At 42.1% G+C, this 27,240-nt stretch overlaps 1 protein-coding gene across 2 annotated transcripts; it reads right to left on the bottom strand.

The window, feature by feature from the left end:
• LOC129859826 (rho guanine nucleotide exchange factor 7-like) lies at positions 1 to 27,201 on the bottom strand. Of its 2 annotated transcripts, XM_055929978.1 has the most exons (21): positions 24,792 to 27,201; positions 22,470 to 22,553; positions 19,208 to 19,292; positions 18,608 to 18,741; positions 18,181 to 18,382; positions 16,499 to 16,587; positions 15,353 to 15,447; positions 15,093 to 15,188; positions 14,659 to 14,781; positions 13,855 to 13,993; positions 11,874 to 11,933; positions 10,061 to 10,207; positions 9,910 to 9,996; positions 8,664 to 8,742; positions 8,286 to 8,440; positions 5,986 to 6,207; positions 5,652 to 5,835; positions 4,869 to 5,054; positions 1,939 to 2,038; positions 1,731 to 1,785; positions 1 to 1,520 (listed from the first exon to the last, which is right to left on the bottom strand). In XM_055929978.1, the coding sequence occupies exons 1-21, from the start codon at positions 24,954 to 24,956 to the stop codon at positions 1,398 to 1,400; spliced, it is 2,610 nt and encodes an 869-aa protein (XP_055785953.1). In that variant the 5' UTR covers positions 24,957 to 27,201; the 3' UTR covers positions 1 to 1,397. The 2 variants fall into 2 exon arrangements, with proteins under 2 accessions (XP_055785953.1, XP_055785954.1); XM_055929979.1 differs by lacking the exon at positions 4,869 to 5,054.
• Positions 27,202 to 27,240: the final 39 nt, after the last annotated feature.

Below are 27,240 nucleotides of genomic sequence, written 5' to 3'. Positions count from 1 at the left end.
TTCAATTTACTGGTTTAATTCAGAGACAAGCTGAGAAGAGTGATAGAGGAAGAGGTAATAAATAGAGGGATATGGAGGGAGGTTTTCACTGAACAATAGACTTAAGGAGTGCATAATACCTTTCTCAGTCAATTTCATTTAAATACATCAATTACAGACATAATATAGAATCTGAAATAGTTAGATAAGTAGTTTACATTAGTGTTCATCATTGGAATCAATATTGCATTGGAATATTTGAAGTATTTTAAACTGAAGAGCCTGCCAGAAATGTAAGCTAATATCATGGAATAATTTCCCCAAGGCACATTTCATGATATTAATTTGAGACGGTTCGTTTCTGTACAAATCATAAGTGACAAAGTAGAAAAGCAAAAGTAGAAATACAGTGTTTTCAGGAAAGCATTAAAATAGAAAGTCCATTATCCGGTAAAATAACAGTAACAAACAAGAAATAGGTCATCCAGATTACTTCAAATAATCATCAGAAAGCCACAAAAATCACCTGAAAACATTCCAGTATTGGATTGCTAAGGTTTCCATGGAAACATGCAGAATGAGCTAGAGGTTATGTTGTTCTGTGTGTTGGCCATAGGCTCCTACAAGGCTCAGAGGAATGGGCAGGGAGATGCTCCAGAGCGGGATAAGAGGAGGGTGGGGGTGTTGAGGAGCTTGGCAGCAGGGTAATGCAGGCAGTGACAAAATCATCATCTGTCAAAATCGTCTGGGTTGCATCTCAATAGTCTACTGTGGCTACCTTTCCTCGTCTTTCATCTGCATAAAACTGGACAGGTGAAAGAAAATCCCTTTGTAGGCACTAGGGACCTACTGCACATACCAGTGCAGATCAGCAAAGATGAGAAGAGCAAAGCACTATTGAGATGCAGCCACTGTATCTAGAAATTATTCCCTGAGACTATTCCTCTACATGCAGAGGATGGATCTCAATAGTGTGAACTTACTTCCTTTCCTCATCACAGATGTTAAAGTACTGTACAAGTGACAGAAAATTCCCATGTTGTTTTCACCTGCTTTCAGATCAGTGCAGAAGGGGAGAGGTAGAGAGGAATCACCCTTTGAGAAGCACCCGGGAGGAGACAGAGTCAGTGATGTCAGACGTATCTTCACTAGTGTGATTGTTCCAGCCTCTTTCAAATCCCAGATCAACACAAAGAGGTCTGAGGTCCATGTCGCAGCCAATAGTCTTCCAGAGTGATTCAGGGACGCTATGTTGCATTTTCATTGGCTGTTTTGACTTTGGACCACACCCAGTCTCTTACAACAGTGACAGATCAGTGTTCCACAGTGTTACGTCAGATGGCTTTGTGGTTAACAATTTTGGTCCAGTCCCGGTGGAGCCCGAACCCAACCACGTTGATGTGATGTCATCTGAGTATTCACAGGTTGGTCTCGTCCCAGGTGGGGTCATTCATGTTCTTCAGGACTCTCCTCAGGATCTTCTCCAGCTCCTTCCTGGCTTTCTGCTCTTCATCCAGGGTTCTCCTCATCTTCTTGTTGTCCTGTTGAAGGGGGGGGGGGGGACGACAAAGATGGCCGCTGGATCTTAGAAAAGGCTCTAAATCGCACATGCCTGGAATGAACAGAGCTCTGGTTCTGGGACGTATATGCTTAGAGTTTTTTTGTCATAGAGAGCCTCCGATTCATTATGATGCTGTATGACTGACATGCTATTTGATGTGACGGTTTAGAGAACTCTCCTGACCGCTCACCTGTTTCAGCTCCTGTACTTCATCCTTCAGCCCATACACCGTGTCTACTAGAGTCCTACAGCAGACAGACATGTTAGTTAACCAACCCAACCACAGCACACCATTATCAATAAACCCCATTAAGGAACATATAAACTTCTGAACGTGTGAAGTGAAGAGTTCTCCCAATCTAACGCACTGGTAGTTCAGGGAGGAATGTAGTACTTACTTCTCCTCGATGACAGTCTGTCCGTTGCTCTTGGTCTCCTCCACGATGATCTTCTCCTCCTCAGGGAAGAGCATGTGCAGACCTGACTTCTCCCTGGATCCTGATTGGTAAAACAAGACTGTCAGCAGAGCACATTGGTCGATGGACGGGATGACTCATTGACTGACTGAGGGAGGGTGACCTTTCCGTAGAGGTTTGACACACTAAGGCTGTAGCTCAATAGTTCAAACTAGCCTCATCCCCTTGTGTCCTGTCCCCCCTGATCACAGTCCTTTATAGGAGCCCTTTCATTTAACAGCGGAAATGAAGGAAAGAAGATAAGGAGGCCATTGTAAGAGTATTAGGACACAGTCCAAACCAGATAAGCGGCCTGTCAAAGGGGGCCTGTGGAAGGATCAGAACAGGTGTGGTAGAGAACTTGACCTGGCAAATCAAGTCTCCCTCATCTACCATTTATCCTTTATTCATACAGGAGATCCCATTGAGATTCAATATCTCTGTTCTCCAAGGGAGATCTAAGCTATGACAGCAGCATATTAACTCATCATTTTAATGACTGTAACATGACACCAGGTCCTTTGAAGCCGTTAATAGTTGAGAACAGAAGGGAGGCTGAGGAGCAGTTATTCCCTTTGTCCAACGAGGTCTTTTGAGGGGAGAAGGGTGTGTGTGTGTGTGTGTGTGTGTGTGTATATACTACTGTTTGGGGTCACTTACAAATGTCCTTGTTTTTGTAAGAAAACTTTTTGCCAATTAAAATAACATCAAATTGATCAGAAATAGTGTAGACATTGTTAATGTTGTAAATGACTACTGTAGCAGGAAACAGATTTATGTAATATCTACAGAGGCCCGTTATCAGCAACCATCACTCCTGTGTTCAAATGGCACGTTGTGTTAGCTAATCCAAGTTTATCATTTTGAAAGGCTAATTGATCATTAGATAACCCTTTTGCAATTATGTTAGCACAGCTGAAACTGTTATTCTGATTAAAGAAGCAATAACACTGGCCTTCTTTAGGCTAGTTGAGTATCTGGAGCATCAGCATGTGGGTTCGATTACAGGCTCAAATGGCCAGAAACAAATGACCTTCTTCTGAAACTCGTCAGTCTATTCTTGTTTTGAGAAATGAAGGCTATTCCATGCGAGAAATTGCCAAGAAACTGAAGATCTCGTACAACGCTGTGTACTACTCCCTTCACAGAACAGTGCAAACTGGCTCTAACCAGTAGTGCATGCATGCATGAATACATAGTGGCTTGCGAAAGTATTTTGTTGCCTTATAACCTGGAATTAAAATAGATTTTTGTTTCCCAGTCCCTGCCGATGAAAAACATCGGATGGTGTTCTCAAAGTGATGAGAGGTGTTGGGTTTGCGCCAGACATAGCGTTTTCCTTGATAGCCAAAAAGCTACATTTTAGTGTCATCTGACCAGAGTACCTTCTTCCATATGTTTGGAGAGTCTCCCACATGGCAAACATATTATATTTTTCTTTAAGCAATGGCTTTTTTCTGGCCACTCTTCCATAAAGCCCAACTCTGTGGAGTGTATGGCTTAAAGTGGTCCAATGGACAGATACTCCAATCTCCGCTGTGGAGCTTTGCAGCTCCTTCAGGGTTATCTTTGGTCTCTTTGCTGCCTCTGATTAATGCCTCCTTGCCTGGTCTGAGTTTTGGTGGGAGGCCCTCTCTTGACAGTTTGTTGTGGTGCCATATTCTTTCCATTTTTTAATAATGGATTTAAATGGTGCTCCGTGGGATGTTCAAAACCCATCCCTGATCTGTACTTCTCCACACCTTTGTCCCTGACCTGTTTGGAGAGCTCCTTGGTCTTCATAGTTCCACTTGTTTGGTGATGCACCTTGCTTAGTGGTGTTGCAGACTCTGGGGCCTTTTAGAACAGGTGTATATATATACTGATAATCATGTGACAGATCATGTGACCCTTAGATTGCACACAGGTGGACTTTATTGAACTAATTATGTGACTTCTTAAGGTAATTGGTGGCACCAGATCTTATTTAGGGGCTTCATAGCAAAAAGGGGGTGTATACATATGCCACTTTTCTGTTTTTTATTTTATTTTTTTAGACAAGCTATTTTTTCATTTCACTAACTATTTTGTTTATGTCCATTACATGAAATCCAAATAAAAATATATTTAAATTACAGGTTGTAATGAAACAAAATAGGAAAAACGCCAAGGTATTGCAAAAGTATTCACCCCGAATACTTTTGCAAGGCACTGTGCATAAGTGCATAAGGGAGAGAGTTCATGTTAGGCTACTCCGATCTTCAATTTCTGAGAGGTTGTTGTAACAGTTTAAGTTTATTACGTCCCCTCGCCCCGACCCTGGCGCGAACTAGGGACCCTCTGCATACATCAACAACAGTCACCCACGAAGCGTCATTACCCATCACTCCACAAAGGCCGCGGCCCTTGCAGAGCAAGGGGAACCACTACTTCAAGGTCTCTCAGAGCAAGTGACGTCACCAACTGAAAGGCTGCTAGCACGCACCACCGCTAACTAGCTAGCCATTTCACATCGGTTACATTGGCTTGACAGACATTTCACAGAAACACCAGACACAGCTACTGTAAACCACACACAACTAACCATGGCTAAGGGAGGGGTAGAAACTACAAACGGTGTCTGAAGGAAAGCCAGGGCCACATTCAGCAGGACACATTGGCCAACATTCAGATAGAAATGCATTATGTTAAACAAACATGTAGAATAAGGAATCATGTCAGCTCTATTCACTGCATTTCTATCTGCAACGTTTGCGTACTGAATGTGGCCTAGCCAGCAATGGGATTCCAAAACTACGATGAAAGAAAATCATATTTCTCTTTCAAAATAAAATAGTTGATTAAAAAAGGTGTGGGGGAGCGTGATATGTGGGAGGAGCGACTGTAGCTCTTACGAGAAACGGAGGAGGTCCTGTAACTACTGGCGGTCCATATACTGTCATAATCCGAGTCCTCTGATAGGTCAGACCAGGGCTCGGTCCCTCTGGACAGGCTGCTACGGCAACCTATAGTGTCCACACTGGACCGGTCAACTGGCTCGGCCAGCACGTGGTTATGCATCAAATCAGTACCCTGCCATGCTGGGGGAGTGAATCAAACCATACGGAACGAGGAGGGGGGAGTAGATCAAACCATACGGAACGAGGAGGGGATCAAACCATAATAAAGCGGTGTGGTGGGGGCAAATAATTGTTGAGGTGGGTTGTGGAGAGAGCGATCCATAATAATAGGATAAATAATATACAGGTATATTTAAAAAATTAGGAGGGATGGTGGGGTTATGGATGAGGACAAAAATAATAAATATATATATTTTTAAAGGGAGAGTACACAAAATAGACAAACCAAAAGGAGGAGGAACAGAGCGGAGAATAACAGAATTCAAAGGGGATGAGGGGAGAGAAAAGAAACAGGAGAGAACATAGTTAAAGAGAGAGGAGACAACACTGAACTATGAGTAGCAATAGACTAGACACTGACAGTTGAATCTAAACAGCTATACTCTAAAGAGCATTTATCCAGAACCTGTGAAGTCTTAGAACTAATCTGGACATGGTTCATGTTAGTACAAAAATAAAAGACAGGCTTCGGAGGAGAAGTCAAATGACACCAAAGACTAGTTGGTATTGGTTGAAGTATTGAGTCTCTGACAGGTTGTGTTTGCGGCGTAGTCTTACTTGAGTTGAGTGTCTGTCGTGTTTTGGCGCTGGTGCAGTAGGCCTCGATCACTTTCAGGATCTGGGCATCCTCTTCCAGAGCTGCAGTACTCTTCCTGGTTGCAAAGTCCTCATCTGAAGGTTTCCTCTCAGGCTTACGCTTAGGCAGCAGCTTCTTCATACTCTTAGGACTTTTACTCAGATCCTAGAGAGAGGAAGATAAAGAGGAAGAGAGAGGCTCTCTTAGAACCCTAGAGGTGGGCTATTTTATTGATAAAGGCATCATCTCTGAAACTGTGCTGGCTATTACTGTTTGGAACCTATTCCCTCTTAGACGAAAGGCCCAGGACCATACCTCTTTATAACAAAGTGCTGCTGAGGGCTTGAGTGGGGGCGCGGGGCGGAGGCAGCTGAGGCTCCAGGGTTTGGGGGTGCTGGGGGGCTCCAGGGGACCCCACATGTGGGGGGTTTGAGGGGCCCCATGGGAGGAGGGGTGGGGTAGGGTGTGGTAGGCAGGGCCCCCAGATACACCCCTACTCTCTGAGTGTCTGGTGGGGGTCAGGGGATGGGACGGGAGCTGGGGGAGAGAGAAGAGGGGAGAAGTTTAAGACTGGTACAAAAAAAGAGAGCATATCATGGAATTAATGGGGCTTGCTGCATTCATAACCAAGTGGGAAGGTGGTAATAACTACTAACTAGTGGGAAGGAGGGAGGTCGACCGATTAAAATCGGCATTTTAAAATCGGGCCAATTAGGGCCAATTTCAAGTTTTCATAAAATCGGTAAATCGGCCCTTTTGGACGCCAATTACATTGCAATCCACGAATAAACTGCGTGGCAGGCTAACCACCTGTTACACGAGTGCAGCGTCAAAATGAGCCACGGTAAGTTGCTAGCTAGCATTAAACTTATCTTATAAAAAAAACAATCAATCTTCACATAATCACTAGTTAACTACACATGGTTGATGATATTACTAGGTTAACTAGCTTGTCCTCCGTTGCATATAATCAATGCGGTGTCTGGTCATTTATTATCGAATCACAGCCTACTTCAACTTGATTTAACAAAAGCTTTTGTTAATGATTTAACAAAAGCGCATTCGTTGCACAAATGTACCCAACCATAAACATCAGTGCCTTTCTTAAAATCAATACACAGAAGTATATTTTTTTAAACCTGCATATTTAGTTAAAATAAATGCATGTTAGCAGGCAATATTAACCAGGGAAATTGTGTCACTTCATTTGCGTTCAGTGCAAGCAGAGTCAGGGTCGTAGCGAACTGTGTTTCTTCCTAACAAAGACCGTAATTAATTTGCCAGAATTGTACATAATTATAACATAACATTGAAGGTTGTGCAATGTAACAGCAATATTTAGACTTAGGGATGCCACCCGTTAGATAAAATAAGGATTGTTTCCGTATTTCAATGAAAGAATAAACGTTTTGTTTTCGAAATGATAGATTCCGGATTTGACCATTATTAATGTCTAAGGCTCGTATTTCTGTGTGTTTATTATAATTAAGTCTATGATTTGATAGAGCAGTCTGACTGAGCGGTGGTAGGCAGCAGCAGGCTCGTAAGCGTTCATTCAAACAGCACTTTACTGCGTTTGCGAGCAGCTCTTAACAATGCTTGAAGCACAATACTGTTTATGACTTCAAGCCTATCAACTCCCGAGATTAGGCTGGCAATACTAAAGTGCCCATAAAGAACATCCAATAGTCAAAGATATATGAAATACAAATGGTATAGAGAGAAATAGTCAACGCGTCATAATTCCTATTAACTACAACCTAAATCTTCTTAACTGGGAATATTGAAGAACTGGGAATATTGAACCACAAGCTTTCATATGTTCTCATGTTCTGAGCAAGGAACTTTAAAAAGTTAGCTTTTTTACATGGCTCATATTGCACTTTTACTTTCTTCTCCAACACTGTGTTTTTGCATTAAACCAAATTGAACATGTTTCATTATTTATTTGAGACTAAATAGATTTTATTTATGTATTATATTAAGTTCAAATAAAAAAGGGTTCATTGTTCATTCAGTATTGTTGTAATTGTCATTATAAATATATATATATTTTTTAAATAATACAAAATCGGTATTGGCGTTAAAATCATAATCGGTCGACCTCTAGTAATAACCAGCTGTAAATCCGAGTTGGATGCATTCAAGTGCTTTGAACTGCTTGGCTAACGGGCAAACAATCTGCTTCAACCAGAAATGAAAAGAACAGCTAGCTAGCTTGTAAACAAATGATAGTGTTCAAAAACTATATTAATAGATTATTTATAAAAAGCAATGTTTTATTGTTGCATTTAACTGCCAATAATGCTGTTATAGAGGTATTTCCTCAGTATGTGACAACTAAGTTCAACATGTGGGAGAAGTCCGTGATGATAGACGAGTTACCCACTAGTGATTACCAGTTGGAGGGGCATTCAAATGGGTCTTTCCCAGTGGTATGGTCATATTTACAGATTTACAAGATGTCATGAACACAGCATTATCCTTCCCATTCATTTGAGATTTAAACCTACAAATATGCTAATCCATGTACCTGGATCTACACAAGAAAAATGTCAGACAAACGTTGATACCTATCCCTTTAACTGACAGACTGGAGAGGTTGGGGGTGTTACCGTGTGGCAGGGGACAGACTGGGGATTGGCAGTGGGTGTGGTCATGATCACGGAGGGGGCGTTTCTGATCTGAGTGTGTCTCGACAGATGCTCCACCCACTCCTGCAAATCCTGCTGGTTGTTACACACCACCTGCATCCGCTCACACGTACTGCCTGTAATACATACACAAAGTCTTGTTTAACTAACCTTGTAGGGACACAATTTATTCCCATTCAAAATCGTATTTTGCCTAACCCCTAACATCAACCTTAACCCCCTAGCATTTTTCCTTCTGGTCCCCACAAGTATAGTTAAACATGTCCACACCCGCACACACAGACATTACCCTTAATTTGAGCTGTTTAAACTCCACTAGTAAACAAACTGTAAACATACCTGATATTTCGAAAGCGTTTTTGACCATCTCATAATCTTCTATCCTTGAGATAAGCATTCCTGTCAATGGCAGCTTACCCTTTAAAGCAAATCAACAACAAAGAGTTACAGAAACCTTTAGTGTTTACATACTTAAGGGCACTATAAAATCCGTTAGATTTTTGCCTGATTCCGTTACTTCACAGTTTTTCCTACTCAAAATTCAACTTTTTTTGTTGTTGAAAAAAAACAACAAACATTTGATGTTCTAAGTCCATAACAATGCTTAAACCACATCAGGAGACCACTTGAGGTCTGGGATTTTTTTTTAAAGAAATTTAGATTTTTGGGTGTAATTACCCTTTAACTGCTCACTAGCCAGAGACAGTTGTTTGGTTAGGATGTTTCTGTAGCACTCATGTGATTGCGAAGTTTGCAAAACAAATGGCCACTGGATTGATGCAAATAGTCATGATATCATTCTGCCAGGTAGGCAGGCATATGTTACTTTGTAGTTAAATGGTACAATAGGCAAAAATCCCTCCTATTTTTTTTCTGGTTGCTAAAATTCCAATAGTTTGCTTAATTTCAGTTTGTGTGACAAAACAAGCAATGTGTAGAGAATCATTGTACCATCTAAACCGCTGTGAAATATTTTCTATAACCAAAAATATTGTATTTTCAGCTGTTTGAAGCTGGTGCACAAAACTGAAAGACAAAACAAAACTTAAGAACGGGAAGCATAGAAATAGCGCACATAGAACAGATATACCGCGTCTTAGACAACCTTTCAATGAGATAGAAATGTGAGTTATAGATCTGTCCATGTGAATTTGGTTGGGTCACACAAAAAGTCACATATTGCAGCTTTAACATTTAATTGAGAAGGTTTTTGGGAAAGCCTTACCATCTACCAGAAGACAGTTGGCAAAACATTAGCATAATCGCTAACGATTACAAGAAGTGCTAGACAAACGCACACACACAGACAGGCATTGCTGTGCCGTTGCCTCTTCAGAGAGTTGAAGGAATATATGATGCGTCACTGATGCATTTTATTTATGTCATGATAATTTTGGGCGAATTAAGGACTTTTCTAATAAGTTCAAACCATTTAGTTGATTTCCTACTAAGTTCAATACATTTTTGAATATTGTTGAATTACGTTTTAATGTCTCGATTCCAGGACTACGTCATGTTCTCCACAAAGCAGATTCTATAGGGCCCTAAATCCTAACAAAGGACAGAGCGAGAGCGGGATCCTGACCTGGTAGATGAATCCACTCATTCTGGAGCTGGCAGACAGCAGTAGGAGAACATTTGGGAACAGCAGGAGGTAGCGTTCACTCTTCTCCTAAAGACGACAAACACACACTGTTAAGACGTTCCTGGGTGTAGATTTTAGATGCGCGTCTTACCTCTGATCCGTGTGTGTGGCAGAGTGTGTGTGACATGTACAGGACAGGGCCCAGGGTTCTGATGTCATCTCCCTCCCAGCGTCTGATCGTCTCAGTTAGAATCTGCAGCTCCAGCTCCTTACGTTTCCTCACCTCCTGACACTGAGCCTGAAGCCATGGAGACAAACACACACAAATAAAAGGAAGCTGTTTTAAAGTATTGAATCCCAGTCAATGTGAGACAGCGTACACACACACACGGAAGATCCAGGCTGCATAGAAGCCCAAGCCAGGGCAACAAGCCACAGAACAGCAGAGCCAAACCGTGGAGCTCAGAGCCAGGCTAAAGCTTTTCCCTCAGCCCAGGATTAGCAACACTGCACACAACAAGACAGAGACTATTTAACATGTCAATTTAACCCTGAATAATACTGGATTCCATATACACTAGTGCTCAAAAGTTTGGGGTCACTTAGAAATGTCCTTGTTTTTCAAAGAAAATCAATTTTTTTTGTCCATTAAAATAACAAAATTGATCAGAAATACAGTGTAGACATTGTTAATGCTGTAAATGACTATTGTAGCTGGAAACGGCTGATTTTTTATGGAATATCTACATAGGCGTACAGAGGCCCATTATCAGCAACCATCACTCCTGTGTTCCAATGGCACATTGTGTTAGCTAATCCAAGTATATAATTTTAAAAAGGCTAATTGATCATTAGAAAACCATTTGCAATTATGTTAGCACAGCTGAAAACTGTTGTTCTGATTAAAGAAGCAATAAAACTGGCCTTCTTTAGACTAGTTGAGTATCTGGAGCGTCAACATTTGTGGGATCGAGTACAGGCTCAAAAATGGCCAGAAACAAAGAACTTTCTTCTGAAACTTGTCAGTCTATTCTGGCAGCTTCATTAAATAGTACCCGCAAAACACTAGTCTCAACGTCAACAGTGAAAAGGCGACTCCGGGATGTTGGTCTTCTAGGCAGAGTTGCAAAGAAAAAGCCATATCTCAGACTAGCTAATAAAAATAAAGATTAAGATGGGCAAAACCACACAGACACTGGACTGAGGAACTCTGCCTAGAAGACCAGCATCCCGGAGTCGCCTGTTCATGTTGAGACGGGTGTTTTGCGGGTAACTATTTAATGAAGCTGCCAGTTGATGACATGTTTGAGAAACAGACGCCTCACTAGACACTAATGTACTTGCCCTCTTGCTCAGTTGTGCACCAGGGCCTCCCACTCAGTTTCTTGGCAATTTCTCACATGGAATAGCCTTCATTTCTCAGAACAAAAATAGACTGACGAGTTCCAGAAGAAAGCTCTTTGTTTCTGGACATTTTGAGCCTGTAATCAAACCCACAAATGCTGATGCTCCAGATACTCAACTAGTCTAAAGAAGGACAGTTTTATTGCTTCTTTAAATCAAAACAGTTTTCAGCTGTGCTAAGATAATTGCAAAAGGGTTTTCTAAATGAGCAATTAGCTAATCCAAGTTGATCATTTTGAAAGGCTAACACAACGTGCCATTGGAACACAGGAGTGATGGTTGCTGATAATGTGCTTCTGTACACCTATGTAGATATTCCATAACAACGTATGTATCGATTTTTTTTCTTGATTTTTTTTCCTTCCCAGCTACAATGGTAATTTACACATTAACAATGTCTACACCATTTCTGATCAATTTGATGTTATTTAAAAAATGACAAAGTGTCCCCAAACTTTTGAACGGTAGTGTACATCATCAACAAGGGACATGTAACTGTAACCCTTCAACACTGCATAAGTCATTAAAACGGAGACAGGGACGGTATATGTCCCACTTACAGAGAGGCTTTTGAAGGAGGTGAAACACTTCTGGATGTCTGGTCGATCAGGATGATTCTCCTGATGAAGAAGAGGGGGACGTTTGATTCATCAGAAGATCACAGGTCTAACACAGTCAATATAGTCTACACCTACACAACAAAAAGCAACCATTCACAGGCAAATGACATCTATCCATACTACATAGAGACAAAAACACAGATCAATGGGACTAAAAACAAACAGATAACTAACGTAAAATATACTGTTCGTGAAATGTATGTAGTATGTATAAGTTGGAAGTAGACGCCTAAGTGTTGTTCATTAGTTTACTCCAATTAGGGGAGGGGTGGTAAGGTTAGGGGAAAAAATATATTTTAAAAAATATATACAGTACCAGTCAAAAAAGTTTGGACACCAACTTATTCCAGGGTTTCTTTATTTTTTCTATTTTCTACAATGTAGAATAATAGTGAAGACCTCAAAAGTATGAAATAACACATATGAATCCTGTAGTAAACAAAAAGTGTTAAACAAATGTAAATATTTTATATTTCAGATTCTTCAAATAGCCACCCAGTGCCTTGATGACAGCTTTGCACACTCTTGGTATTCTCTTTAACAGCTTCATGAGGTAGTTACCTGGAATGCATTTCAATTAACAGGGGTGCTTTGGTAAAGGTTAATTTGTAGAATTTCTTTCCTTCTTAATGCGTTTGAGCCAATCAGTTGTGTTGTGACAAGGTAGGGGTGGTATACAGAAGATAGCCCTATTTGGTAAAAGACCAAGTCCATATTATGGAAAGAACAGCTCAAATAAGCAAAGAGAAATGACAGTCCATCATTACTTGCAGACATGAAGATCAGTCAATCCAGAACATTTCAAGAACTTTGAAAGTTTCTTCAAGTGCAGTCACAAAAATCATCAAGCGCTATGATATAACTGGCTCTAATGAGGACCGCCACAGGAAAGGAAGACCCAACGCTACATCTGCTGCAGAGGATAAGTTCATTAGAGTTACCAGCCTCGGAAATTGCAGCCCAAATAAATGCTTCAGAGTTCAAGTAACAGACACATCTCAACATCAACTGTTACGAGGACACTGCGTTAATCAGGCCATGGTCGAATTGCTGCAAAGAAACCACTACTAAAGGACACCAATAAAAAGGAGACTTGCTTGGGACAAGAAACACGAGCAATGGACATTATGCCAGTGGAAGTCTGGGCTTTGGTCTGATGAGTCCAAATTCTGTCTGCAACCGCCATGTCTTTGTGAGATGCAGAGTAGGTGAACGGATGATCTCCGCACGTGTGGTTCCCACCTTGAAGCATGGAGGTGGTGGTGCGATGGTGCTTTGCTGGTGACACTGTCTGTGATTAATTTAGAATTAAAGGCACACTTAACCAGCATGGCTACCACAGGATTCTGCAGCGAAACGCCATCCCATCTGGTCTTTCGCTTAGTGGGACTCTCATTTGTGTTTCAACAATGACCCGAAACACACCTCCACACAATTGAGATGGTTTGGGATGTGTTGGACAGCTGAGTGAAGGAAAAGCAGCCAACAAATGCTCAGCATATGTGGGAACTTTTTCAAGTCTGTGGGAAAAGCATTCCAGGTGACTCATGAAGCTGGTTGAGAGAATGCCAACAGTGTACAAAGCGGTCATTAAGGCAAAGGGTGGCTACTTTGAAGAATCTCATATAAAATATATTTTGAATTGTTTAACACTTTTTTGGTTACTACATGATTCCATATGGGTTATTTAATAGTTGATGTCTTCACTATTATTCTACATTGTAGAAAATAGTAAAAAAATAAAGAAAAACCCTGGAATGAGTGTTTACAAACTTTTGACTGGTACTGTATATTTACAAAAATATATATATGGGAGATTGGATATGATGCAGACATTTCCACTGACGGAAGCTACAATCTGTCTGTAATATTAAAGCTTCTCTACCCCCTAAAAAAAACAATCTGACTGTCTCCCTCTCACCTCCATGTGTCTCTCCAGTTCCTTCATTAGTGTAGGGTATTTGTCCAGCCTCATGAAGGGTTTACTGAGACCAGTGGTGAGGGTCAGGATACCTGGACTACTGGCTCCCTTCCCCTCCATAAACTCCCCCAGCTCCTCACTGAAACACACAGCGACATACTGAACTCCCCCAGCTCCTCACTGAAACACACAGTGACATACTGAACTCCCCCAGCTCCTCACTGAAACACACAGCAACATACTAAACTCCCCCAGCAACATACTAAATTCCCCCAGCTCCTCACTGAAACATACTAAACTCCCCCAGCTCCTCACTGAAACATACTAAACTCCCCCAGCTCCTCACTGAAACATACTAAACTCCCCCAGCTCCTCACTGAAACATACTAAACTCCCCCAGCTCCTCACTGAAACACACAGCAACATACTAAACTCCCCCAGCTCCTCACTGAAACATACTAAACTCCCCCAGCTCCTCACTGAAACACACAGCAACATACTAAACTCCCCCAGCTCCTCACTGAAACATACTAAACTCCCCCAGCTCCTCACTGAAACACACAGCAACATACTAAACTCCCCCAGCTCCTCACTGAAACATACTAAACTCCCCCAGCTCCTCACTGAAACACACAGCAACATACTAAATTCCCCCAGCTCCTCACTGAAACACACAAAATACTTTGCAGATATTGTAACTGAAAATAGTCCACTATCATTTTGACAGTCAACCCGGTGTCATAAAATCACACAATGGATTTGGTTACACACACACACATTTACCTGACGTGCACACACACTTACCTGTGTTCTGTGAGGACGTTGACAGCTGAGGGGTGGTTGGAGCAGTAGGCCATGTAGAGAGCCTTCATCTGGGGCAGCAGGTTGAGGAAGAAGCCCCCTACTCTCTGCTGGCTCTCTGGAAGCCTACACACACACACAATGTGCTCACCACCACAGCACTACCAGAGTCTACCAGTAGGTGTCAGTGTGACCTGTATAAACAGCATGTTGATGTACTCATATATGAGGAATAGTGCTCCCTCCCACACAGCGGGTTTTAAGGTGTGGCTTTAGATCCTATTGGCAGACAGGACGTGGTCTATGACAGAGTTGATTCATATTTGAAGCTTGCATGAAGATTATGGGCACTCGTTTGGTACATCCATGTATTGATGAGATACATTTGGTCAATGCTGGACTGATCATATGGTGTGTGTGTGGGTTCGGGGACTCACCTGGTACATTCCTCATAGGACTGAACCAACATCAGCTGGAAGGTAGAGATGTCCTCCAGATTCCCCAGGATGTGACTGACGTCTGCACGGCTCAACCTGGAGACAGAGGGAGACGGTGTGGGGAAAGCTGGAGCGATATGGTTGACTAAAAGACGGGGGGGTACAGTAAGGTTCATAGTATGCCCAAATCAGACCCTCCCACACACACACAACAACCCTGACAAATACACACACAGCTATGTGAACACAAACACACTCACTTGTCTGTGGGTTGCAGTGAGTGCAGGTATGAGGTCAGTAGGCTTTGGAGCTCCTTGGAATACTCGGTCTCGGTCTCTAGAATGTTCTGGAGCACCTGGATAGAGAGAGACAGAACAGGAGAGGATGTTGATGGATAGACAGACAGACAGGCAGGCAAGCGGACAGACAGACATTGAACTCAGACACCCCCACTGAGGAGACCCACCCTCTCTCCTCCTAACCTCCCCCTCGTTGACAGAATGGGGCCAGGGAGACCGTCCACTCTGCTTCCTGAAGCCTGTCCTCCTCATATCATTTTTTGAAGTACTTTATTTTCTTTTGTCTTTAAGTTTCATACGAGGAGCCCATTAGACAGAGAAACCAGAGGACAGAAATAAACTGCTATCCTTTTTTCATCAAATACTGACCTCTTCAGTCCATGTCATCACTGGTTCAGAGCAGGCTTTAGGAAGGATGCAGAGATGGATGGAGGGTTTAAGTTGGCTTTAACCAATCTAACATCCACTAGTGGCGGACAGCCAGGTAGCTTTTAACTCCCGATGTTGTAGGGCTCATATTTCAACTCTCAAACTCATTTGGATCTTGTAACACAGGATAACTTAACATTGTGATGAGGTTACCTTCAGGTCTTCATAAAGACTAGTACTGAACTCTTCACTTCTTTCCCCATATCATAATGTATTGATTTGTATCAGATTGCTCCATGTGGATCTTAACGTATTATTGTCCACTGGGACAACACAGATGCTCTCCTCAGATCTCCTGCCATCTCCTCAGATATACTCTCCTCTCATGAGAGTATCTGTGTCTTGTCCTGAATAGTTGATATCTCCCTCCCTCAGCACCAAAATAAACAGAGGGCCTCCCAGGATGCTTTGCAATGTGCTCCCATCACAGCAGCAGAACACACAGTCCCTGTGAACTATCACTGACCCAGACATCAAAACACACACACCATAGTTACAGTGTGCTACCACTAGATAGAAACAGAGCAGCCAGTCACAGGGCCTTGAGGCACAGCTGGCCCAGCAGCCAGTCAGACAGAAGAAACAACCTACATTACTGCACACGAACGGCAAAAGCCTACATTCTAAAACCCTCGTGGTATTTCAGATCTCACTGCAGTAGGTGGTGTAGGTTCTCACCAGGTTATAGTAGGTCTTGCTGACAGCTGGTGTGTCAAAGCCTTTCACAGGGTTTTTGAGGGTGCCAGACTTAGGAGACACTGGTTTGTCTGTGTGGTAGAGAGAGAGAGAGAGAGAGAAGAAAGTGTAGAGTTGAAGTAGGAAAGAGAGTAGGACAGAAACATGAAGTCATTCATTTTATAATAGAGTTTAAAGCAATGTTATCCGGCAGGGAAAGATGTTGGCTTCATTTAGCTAACGACCAGACCAGAGGCTTTCTATGCACTACAGAGAAATGGGGACACATTCATGTTGCGGTGTTTTAGTAGCTAACCCTTGGGGCAGAGATAGCATACAGAATGGAGAGAGAACAACATGACACATAGCAAAGGAACAAAAACTGTAGCTCGCTCTCTGCAGCCAGAGGGCATGTTCATGTGTGACTGATTGGATACAGAAAGGGGGTGGGTTACCACTGTGAGCTTATAGAGAAATGCCGATTAGTTTGATACATAGTTCATCATGTGTAGGTAGGTAGTAGGCCAACAGAGGGAAGCACTGGGAGCTGTTTGGTGTGTTTGGGATAGTCCCACCCACAGGCTAAGCTAAGGAATGTCCTGTCTTTGTTTAACCACGCAGTTTCCTTCCTCTCCGTTACAATGCACAATAGCTACATTAATAGTGCACAACAGCTGTGCACAGACAGTTTACACATTTCTGTATATGATCTGATAGAACACTTAGTGTTGCAGATAGAAATATAGTGTATAGAACAAACTCAGAGCTCTACACTGCATTACATTTCTATCTGTAATGCTTTGCACATTGCAGTCCATTGAATAGGCTGGAGTAGAGGCATGTCTTGGTGAGCTTAGTGTTGGCAACACGTTCCTTCACTCTGTAATTCCTCTTTTAAAAGATGCAATATGCATTAATTGCTCTGCTATTTCCTGGTTTCTCAAATTCTAATAGTTCTCCTAATTTCAGTTTATGCGACAAAACAAGCACGTATAGTGTAGAGAATCAATATTGTATTTTTGGCTCTTTGAAGCTGGTGTACAAAAACGAAAGTAGAAGACCCAAAAACGAAACTTAAGAACAAGAAGCATAGAAATAGTGCACATAGAACATATCTACCACTTAGACTTGCTATCAGTGCGAATGACTGATCTATAAATAACATTTCTATGTGAATTTGGTTTGGACACCCAAAAAGTTACATATTGCAGCTTTAAATCATTCTCTTCATGATCACTCTCTTTGGCCAGCAGCATACCACCATATATTGCTGTGAATACGTATGTGTTCTCAGTCAACTCATCTGGTAAAATAAATAAATCATGTTATTACAGCTCTAGCAGCCGGGGGAAATGCTGACTGCATGAAATGGGTATTTGATGTATAGCCGTTAAAAACAGCAGAGGATATTCCCTAGAGAGCCTCATTAAATACGGTGTGTAAATCACACCAGCTATCAACAGCCTGCTTCAGCTGCATGATTCAGAGGTACAGCTATAGGGGGGACCACTATCAGATATCAACACAGGAGATATTTCCTTGAGTGTTATACAGTTGTAATAGAGCTGCTATAGATGATTATAAAGTTGCTATAGAGATGCATAAGCCTAATGTTTATACTCGCCAATACAAACTATGATCCCTACTTAATATTCAACCCAAGCCGCCCAATCACTGACACCCACCGCTGCCTTTGACCTCCTTGACATAGTTGCTAGGGAACCAGCCCTTGTTGCCGTTGAACGAGCCCTCCCACCAGCCGCCGTCTTCCTGGCGCGACACACTGATCATGTCACCCTTGTTGAAGGAGAGCTCGTCTTCATTGGTCTGCTGGAAGGTGAACTTGGCTCTCACCAGTACCCGCTGCCCACCGCTCTCCGACATGTCCTAGTGGGGAGGAAAGAGGGAGCGATGGAGGAAGGGAAAGAACAGAGGAACAGGCGAGAAGGAGAGAAATTAAGAGGGAGAGAAAAAAAAAAAGATTGAGAAAGTAAGGATGGAGCAAATACAACCACAAGCTGCAGGTGAGAACCACCTCAAGGGCCAAATGGTTCCTTCTAGTTCTGTTGGTTTCTGTGGTTCTGTTGGGTTCTATGTGGTTGTGTGACCCACCAGGCTGCGGTACTGGTTGTGGAGGAGTTTGGAGGAGCGTCCGCGGGGAGACTGAGTGTTCAGAGAGTCAAACGACTTGATCCGTAACGAGGACGAGTGATGCGCACACACAGAGTCACTGCCCACTCCTATGTCTGTGGAGGAGAGAGAGAGGGATGAGGACACACACATTAGCCTCGGCGGGGCCGTCAACAACCGGATGATCCGGTTCTCAGGGGAAATGGAAGAGAGCCTGTGACGCGACTTCCGCTTTCGGACGTTAACAAGGCGTCACTCCATCTTAACTCCTCCCCCACATTTACTGGATTGGTTGAAGAGCGCAGAAGAGAACCTCCCCCTGACAAAATGTGGGGGATCTAGTGTCGGGAGTTTATTTTACACCTGCTACTTTAGGTTCAACACACATTCATGTGAGTGAAGAACACAACTCAACATGCTGCAACATGCACCCATCATTCTACACTGAAACACACAACGCCCACTCTGATATCTAGACTAGACTAGAGGTTACATGTGGGACTTCACAGGTATGGATTTGCATAGAAAACAGGAAACCTTTCATGAATCACCCCAGACACACTTCTGTCTTTGTCCACTTACCCTCGGTGGCTTTGGCCAGTGCCACCAGAGAGTTGAGCACCTTGGTGAAATTCAGTCCCTGGAGAAGGTCATTGACCTCAAATGGCTGAGAAGAGGGAGAGGAGAGATATCCTTTAGCTTTTCAATGCTTGTTTAAAATAAAACATCTATATAACTGACTGAAGACAAACAAAACTGTTTCATAACATTGCAACGGCGTAAAGGTCATATTTCCTCTGGTTCTGGTGATGAACTGACATAGGAACTTCGAGACATTCCCATAGTAGTGATTTGTGTAATGTCGGTAAAGATATTCCTCACAGTAAGGAGGCCTAGAGAATATCACAGAGTTAAAACTACTACTGATTGACACAGGCAGCAGAACTCAGCCATAATCTACCCAAGCATTACTGAGATGGTGTACAGACGCTGGGATTTAGACAGCGCAGTGCATCGTACCACAGACAACCACAGGAAGGAAGCCCCAGGGCTATCCTACTCTCCCTCTCTTTGTTCTCAGTCCAGACAGGTCAGGAACGTGACTGTTATGTTGAGATCCACCCTCTGTCTAGCTGTGGATCAACCACTAATACACTCATGACACTTCATGCTTTATTATTCTCAAAATAATTGCTACCTGCGATGTTGGCCATTTAATATTTGAACTTTAGGACAGGAGTGCCAACTAAGTCTGGCAGCACACATCTGACCCTATTCAGTGTATTCCTCCTTCAAGTCTTACATCTCATTTGGCCTGGGTGTCTCTAAACTATATGTTGTTAGAGTTCATTAAATGACTATTAGATAGACACAGCCAACATGACACGCTATGAGTGCCGTGGCAGGATATGGTGTGACTGTATTTATCAGATTACTACCTAATTCTGTAGTTCAAATATAGGATTTCATCAGGCTTCCTAAAGGTGACTAAGTGTACCAGGTGACTGGGCCACAGCGGGAGATGTACTAACTCAGGCCAACACCCCAGTTTACTTACTGCTATTCTATTGTATTCAGCAAGATTTAGCATGGCAGTAAGTGTAGTAGCTCTACTTCCCTGTCAGAGTATTAGGTCATTTTCATAGCTGAGTGGTAATTCAGTAGTGGCATTGGTTTCCTCAGCCCTACATGCTGCTTCTGCTCTGAGGGCAATATTCAGCCAGTTTGGTCCAGCACTCACTGTAGCACACTTATTGCTAAGCACCCACACAGTCCCACTCTCAACCCACCCCTGCCCCCTTAGTCTGGACACACACACCCACCCTTTAACCACCCAGGGCCAGTCTGGGGGATTAGCAGCAGTCTGAGCCGTCTCTAATCTCTGCCTCATCATGTTCACTAACACCCCCCCCCCCCCTAACCGTCCCTTACTCCCTAATCCTATACACACACACACTTCTGAATGACCTCTTCCTGATCTGACACAAAACTACATGGATGTATTAAGCAATATGGTGGATGGACTCAACATGGTATCTAGAGTGAAGAGATATATTACGAATGAATGTCTATAAGGTAGGGGTTGTTTTGGGACAATAATCTACCATGGCCATCATGACAGCTTATTGCTCCTTCACACTACAGTGTATGTCCATGTCTGGTAATTTTGGAATTTAGCCTTGCGACCTAATCGACCTCGTTGGAAAATCCATTGGTTGGGTTGACATTCTCAACCAGCACCACCTCTTGCATAAACTGTATTGATTCAGTTAGGCATGACTGACGACAGGACAGGACCAGACAGAGACAGACAGGACCAGACAGACAGGACCAGACAGACCTGAGTTGGGTGCTAAAGGCCATACTAGTTACTATTGCTGCAGCCCAGCCTCAACACTGCAGTGAGCAGCCATGATATATAACTGTCCAGCAGCTCTCACTCATGGTAGTTATGAGTCACAGGCCAATATCCACACTAGCATAGCACTTGGATGCATGCCAATACACTGCTTCATTCTCAGTGGTATCATGTGAACACTGGAACAGAGCGGTCACAGTCTTTCCATAAGGCCTGGTCTTGAAGCACTCAGTAACAGGGTCGAGTTGAGACAAGGCATTCACAAGAACTAGGCCACGGTATAGCAAGTAGTTTACTACAAGGTGTACAAATTTATATTTTTGGGAGTAGTGGACGGTCTAAGTTCCCAGATGGATTTTAAAATCAGGAGGCTGTTCAGATCACACCTTTGTTTACATGTTTACCTGGCACCTGCCATATCGTACAATCTCTCAGAAGTTTGATGCAAATCTTGTTTCCATGACAAATAGAAAGTTGTGTGATAGCTGCACAGTATTCCAAGAGATCCCATTTGTGCTTTAAAAACAGAATTCCAACAACTCAGGTTTCACACAGTAGAAATATAATAATTATTCAGTTGAAAGTGTTTTGTAATGTTGAAATAGGGTTCATGGTATTGACTGACTGAAATACGGCTCTCGGCCTTGGCTACTCATGACAGTAGATGTGCCCACAGTTAAATTCCCTTGTTCTGCATATTGACCAGGACAGCTCAATATGCAGAATAACAATTTGTTGTTGATTTAAAAGGACAATATCACTCATTTACAACGTGATGTTAGATGGTTCCTCACCCTGAAAATAGTCTATAGGCCAGGAGAAACTATAATCCATGGTGCAGTTCTTTACACAGCCATTACAAACTTCAGCTAAATTGTGAGCATGTTTTTATTAGATCGTTATGGCCAAATCGCCTTTAAGTAACATCAAACCAAATATGGAGTTGGTTTGCCCCCATCGCTTTTTAGCTAACGGTGACTAATGTCAGTTGAAGTTTGTAATGGCTGTGTAAAGAACTGAAACATGGACTGCAGTTTCTCCCTGCCCATAGATTATTTTCAGGATGAGGAACCATCTAACATCAAGTTGTAAAATTGTGAACTTCTCAGTTAAACGGCCAAATCATGGTGACCAAATCATTCTACCCTAACGCTACACATTGAGTAGGATAGTATTCGTTTGGAATATTGTTACACTATGTTAGAATTACAAATGAAAACCCAGACTAGTATCCAAAGGGCGACGGGCTGCAACTGTAGTATTTCTGCTTGTAGGCTAGTAAAACAACTGGGCTGTGCTAACGCCCCATGGGGCAGCCTCACGTGTTGATCAAATTAAATGTTGATATTGTGTTTTCAGTCATGTTTAGAGCGCGTTGTATTGTTGATATTTGCCACAAAATTACAGAGCAGGAAATGACGTGGTACGTATATTCCACGGTGAAAACCAGAACCCTCAGAGCAGCAGGCAGGTTAAATTACTCACCTCCACTCGGAAGGACCCGCAGCCTTTCAGAAACTCCTTTATATTGCTCTGGAACTCACTATCATTCCTTGGTTCTTGGAAGATCTGTGTGGAAGGAAGTTAAACGTTTTTTGAAGTAAACCCCCGAGCCGTACGTGCAGGCATACGCCCGTCCGTAGGTAACCTATTTCGTTCTCGGTTATGCAAAAGACTGTACAGATCCACGATTTCAGTGTGAAACTAAAATCTCCAATCTGTGTTTCTTAAAGACCTCTCAATCTCCAATCGGGAAATTGGATTAGTAGGAGAGGAAATGACGTGGTATGTATATTCTACGGTGAAAACCAGAACCCTGCGGCTACACCTTTTGGTGCCTACCTGTGCAAACAGAACCCCCCGCGACTTTATCAGTAGTGGCAATCACATGCTTCATAACCTTTAATAACCTAACAATTTCTCTCCTTATTAGGCCTATCGTCAATTGGCTATTATTTAGAAGTCCCCGACCCTGTTGTTGTTGTAGTTATGCTGTTCACTTTTCCCAATTGTGCATAAATTGCAAGTGCACAAGGGCAGGTACATTATTGCTCTGTGGGTGTGTGACAGAAATGACGTTTTTTCTCCCTCAGTTAAAATGTCAAGGCAACAAATAAACACGATTTCTTCTTCTCACAACAAAAAAAGCTACCAAAATGTTTGTTTGTAATTAATTAGTCTTTATACAGTGGTGTAAAGTACTTAAGTAAAAATACTTTAATGTACTACTTAATCATTTTTTGGGGTATCTGTACTTTACTATTTGTATTTTGGACAACTTTTACTTTTACCCCTCTATATTCCTAAAGAAAATAATGTACTTTTTACTCCATACATTTTCCCTGACACCCAAATGTACTCGTTACATGTTGAATGCTTAGCAGGACAGAAAACTGGTTCAATTCACACACTCATCAAGAGAAAATCCCATGTCATCCCTACTGCATCTGATCTGATGGACTCACTAAAAACAAATGCTTCGTTTGTAAATTATGTATGAGTGTTGGAGTGTGCCCCTGGCTATCTGTAAAAAATAATTTAAAAAATCGTGCTGTCGTTTGCTTAATGTAAGGAATTTGAAATAATTTATCATTTTACTTTTGATACTTATGTATATTTTAGCAATTACATTTCCTTTTGATAATTATATTTAAAAACAAATACTTTTTTACTTAAGTTGTATTTTACTGAGTGACTTTCACTTTTAATTGAGTAATTTTCTATTAACGTAACTTAACTTTTACTCAAGTATGAAAATTGGGTACATTCCCCACCACTGTCTTTATATAATGTATTGTCGGTATCCCCCTGAATGTTGTTTGTAATGTTTGTATACTCTGTTTTTCTATATTGTATATTTTGAATAGCTTTACAACAAAAATACAAAAAAGTAAAGCCCATAGGGTCTCCCGAGTGGCGCAGCGGTCTAAGGCACTGCATCTCAGTGCTAGAGGCGTCACTATAGGCCCTGGCCGTGATTGGGAGTCCCATAGGGCGGCGCACAATTGCCAGCGTCATCCGGGTTAGGCCGTCATTGTACATAATAATTTGTTCTTAATTAACTGACTTGCCTAGTTAAAAAAAAAAAATCCCTAATACAATGGTGTTTCCATAAGCCTTAAATGAGAGAGTTTCACTGAATAATTGGGAGAGTCCCATCACTAGGCTAATGCGTTTCCCAATGTTACAATGTAAGCCTATGTAAGTGGTCTACTCTGATGGATAAATAATATTAAAAGACAGTGTTCCTTTAAAAGAGAGGGGGAGGGGTCTTCCTCTGAGTGAAATTGAAATTGCAGTCAATGGCGGCCCACTGAATCTATTTGTAGTGTACCCCATTATAGCAGTTGATCCGAACCAAAAACACCCGTTTATTATAGCAACATTTTTGGGTGGAATAAAAATAAACGCAGTGGCCAAATGTGCATACTTAATCCGAAAATCAAACATGTTCTTTTTTAAAAAGCGTCTGTTTTCAATCTAGAAAAAAATCATGGGACTTTAATGCCATGTGTAGCCAATGTGAATACAATCGCGTTATTACTCACTTAATAGGTTATATTGGGAATAAAGGGAATAGGCATCTCATTGTCAATGCAAACTAGTGCTGAAGTGAGACACACGGACATCTGTCCAGAAATTCCACTCTACTCCGCACAATAACCCCTCTGTTAATGATCTAAACTAGGATCGGTTTGAGATCTACAACAACAAAGACATACTAATACAATGTTTAATTCTTCAAGTTCCACATAATAGTTGTCTAAGGCAGAGGTGGGACATCCAGGCAATAAGATATGACCTTACTTTCTCAACCGAACCAGGACGCAATCGCTCCACCAGCTTGCACAGGACAACCCCATCTTTGAGAGAAGACTGCAGGAATCCTTCAGGGTCAGAAATTGTCTTTTTCGGTGACTCCAAGACCCCCAGCGTTATCAGCCACGTTACCGTCTGTTCCGCCGAATTCATGGCTATTATTACAATAACATCCACTCTATCCTATCATGGGATGTTTTGCTAGAAGAGAACGATGTAATTGGAGAATAATAGCCTATTCAGAATAAAAACATATCCTAACGGATAAAGATAACATGACTGCGTTTTGGAGAGGTTGACGGACAGCTGCTTTCGTCCTTTAAGTTGTAGCTCGTCTATTGGCTTCGTTTCCCAGTCTTTTACGCCTGGTAAACTGTCAACTGCCCCCCTCTCTCTCGTTATTCCCCCAACCTGTGTCGCCTGCTGCTGCCGCGAAATGCTACAACAGAGAATGACATCACAAAGATGTAAAACTATAACTGCTTTTAGAGACTGTCCCCCTGTTGGCGGTTTAATATTTTACTCTTAATTACTTGCATAAGTTTGCATGAGTTAGCTGGGCCTACATCACTATTAAAGGTTGCTGTAATAATAGCTCCTTATAATACAATCCATGATATTAGATTTCAGAGTGGGCTACTGCATTTTAACGCTCAAATGATTGTATTTACTTATTCAATCGGTATTAAGCGGTGTGTTAATGTGTATAAATATAAAGCTTTGCATAATACACCGTTTATTACGGACTACAATATTTAATTTATAGGACTCCCGAATCCCACGTTAGAATGATCTGTAGCGCCCCCTGCCTGCAGAATATAAAATCTCCATTACCTTGAGGGTGATTAAATTTTTCTTTCTATTCAAATAGCTATTATTGACATTTGTACAACACAACCTACATTTGCTGTGCACTATAACTGTATAGAGTCGCATGAAAGAAAAACTACTTAAAAAACTACTTAACAAATACAGCCATCCACCCATTCTGCAGAAATTGATGAGATTTCATGATTTAAGTTATTGAAAAAAGAAATCAGGGAACTCGACCTCACTAACAACAGCATATGAAACCAGGGGAACTCGACCTCACTAATAACAGCATATGAAACCAGGGGAACTCGACCTCACTAATAACAGCATATGAAACCAGGGGAACTCGACCTCACTAATAACAGCATATGAAACCAGGGGAACTCGACCTCACTAATAACAGCATATGAAACCAGGGGAACTCGACCTCACTAATAACAGCATATGAAACCAGGGGAACTCGACCTCACTAATAACAGCATATGAAACCAGGGGAACTCGACCTCACTAATAACAGCATATGAAACCAGGGGAACTCGACCTCACTAATAACAGCATATGAAACCAGGGGAACTCGACCTCACTAATAACAGCATATGAAACCAGGGGAACTCGACCTCACTAATAACAGCATATGAAACCAGGGGAACTCGACCTCACTAATAACAGCATATGAAACCAGGGGAACTCGACCTCACTAATAACAGCATATGAAACCAGGGGAACTCGACCTCACTAATAACAGCATATGAAACCAGGGGAACTCGACCTCACTAATAACAGCATATGAAACCAGGGGAACTCGACCTCACTAATAACAGCATATGAAACCAGGGGAACTCGACCTCACTAATAACAGCATATGAAACCAGGGGAACTCGACCTCACTAATAACAGCATATGAAACCAGGGGAACTCGACCTCACTAATAACAGCATATGAAACCAGGGGAACTCGACCTCACTAATAACAGCATATGAAACCAGGGGAACTCGACCTCACTAATAACAGCATATGAAACCAGGGGAACTCGACCTCACTAATAACAGCATATGAAACCAGGGGAACTCGACCTCACTAATAACAGCATATGAAACCAGGGGAACTCGACCTCACTAATAACAGCATATGAAACCAGGGGAACTCGACCTCACTAATAACAGCATATGAAACCAGGGGAACTCGACCTCACTAATAACAGCATATGAAACCAGGGGAACTCGACCTCACTAATAACAGCATATGAAACCAGGGGAACTCGACCTCACTAATAACAGCATATGAAACCAGGGGAACTCGACCTCACTAATAACAGCATATGAAACCAGGGGAACTCGACCTCACTAATAACAGCATATGAAACCAGGGGAACTCGACCTCACTAATAACAGCATATGAAACCAGGGGAACTCGACCTCACTAATAACAGCATATGAAACCAGGGGAACTCGACCTCACTAATAACAGCATATGAAACCAGGGGAACTCGACCTCACTAATAACAGCATATGAAACCAGGGGAACTCGACCTCACTAATAACAGCATATGAAACCAGGGGAACCCGACCTCACTAATAACAGCATATGAAACCAGGGGAAGTAGCACTTCATATTTATTTGTCAA

This window comes from Salvelinus fontinalis, chromosome 7 (assembly GCF_029448725.1).
Source record: "Salvelinus fontinalis isolate EN_2023a chromosome 7, ASM2944872v1, whole genome shotgun sequence".
Lineage (NCBI taxonomy): Eukaryota > Metazoa > Chordata > Actinopteri > Salmoniformes > Salmonidae > Salvelinus > Salvelinus fontinalis.
Note: the sequence above shows the minus strand (reverse complement) of the source record. Positions and strands in the feature narration are given on the sequence as shown.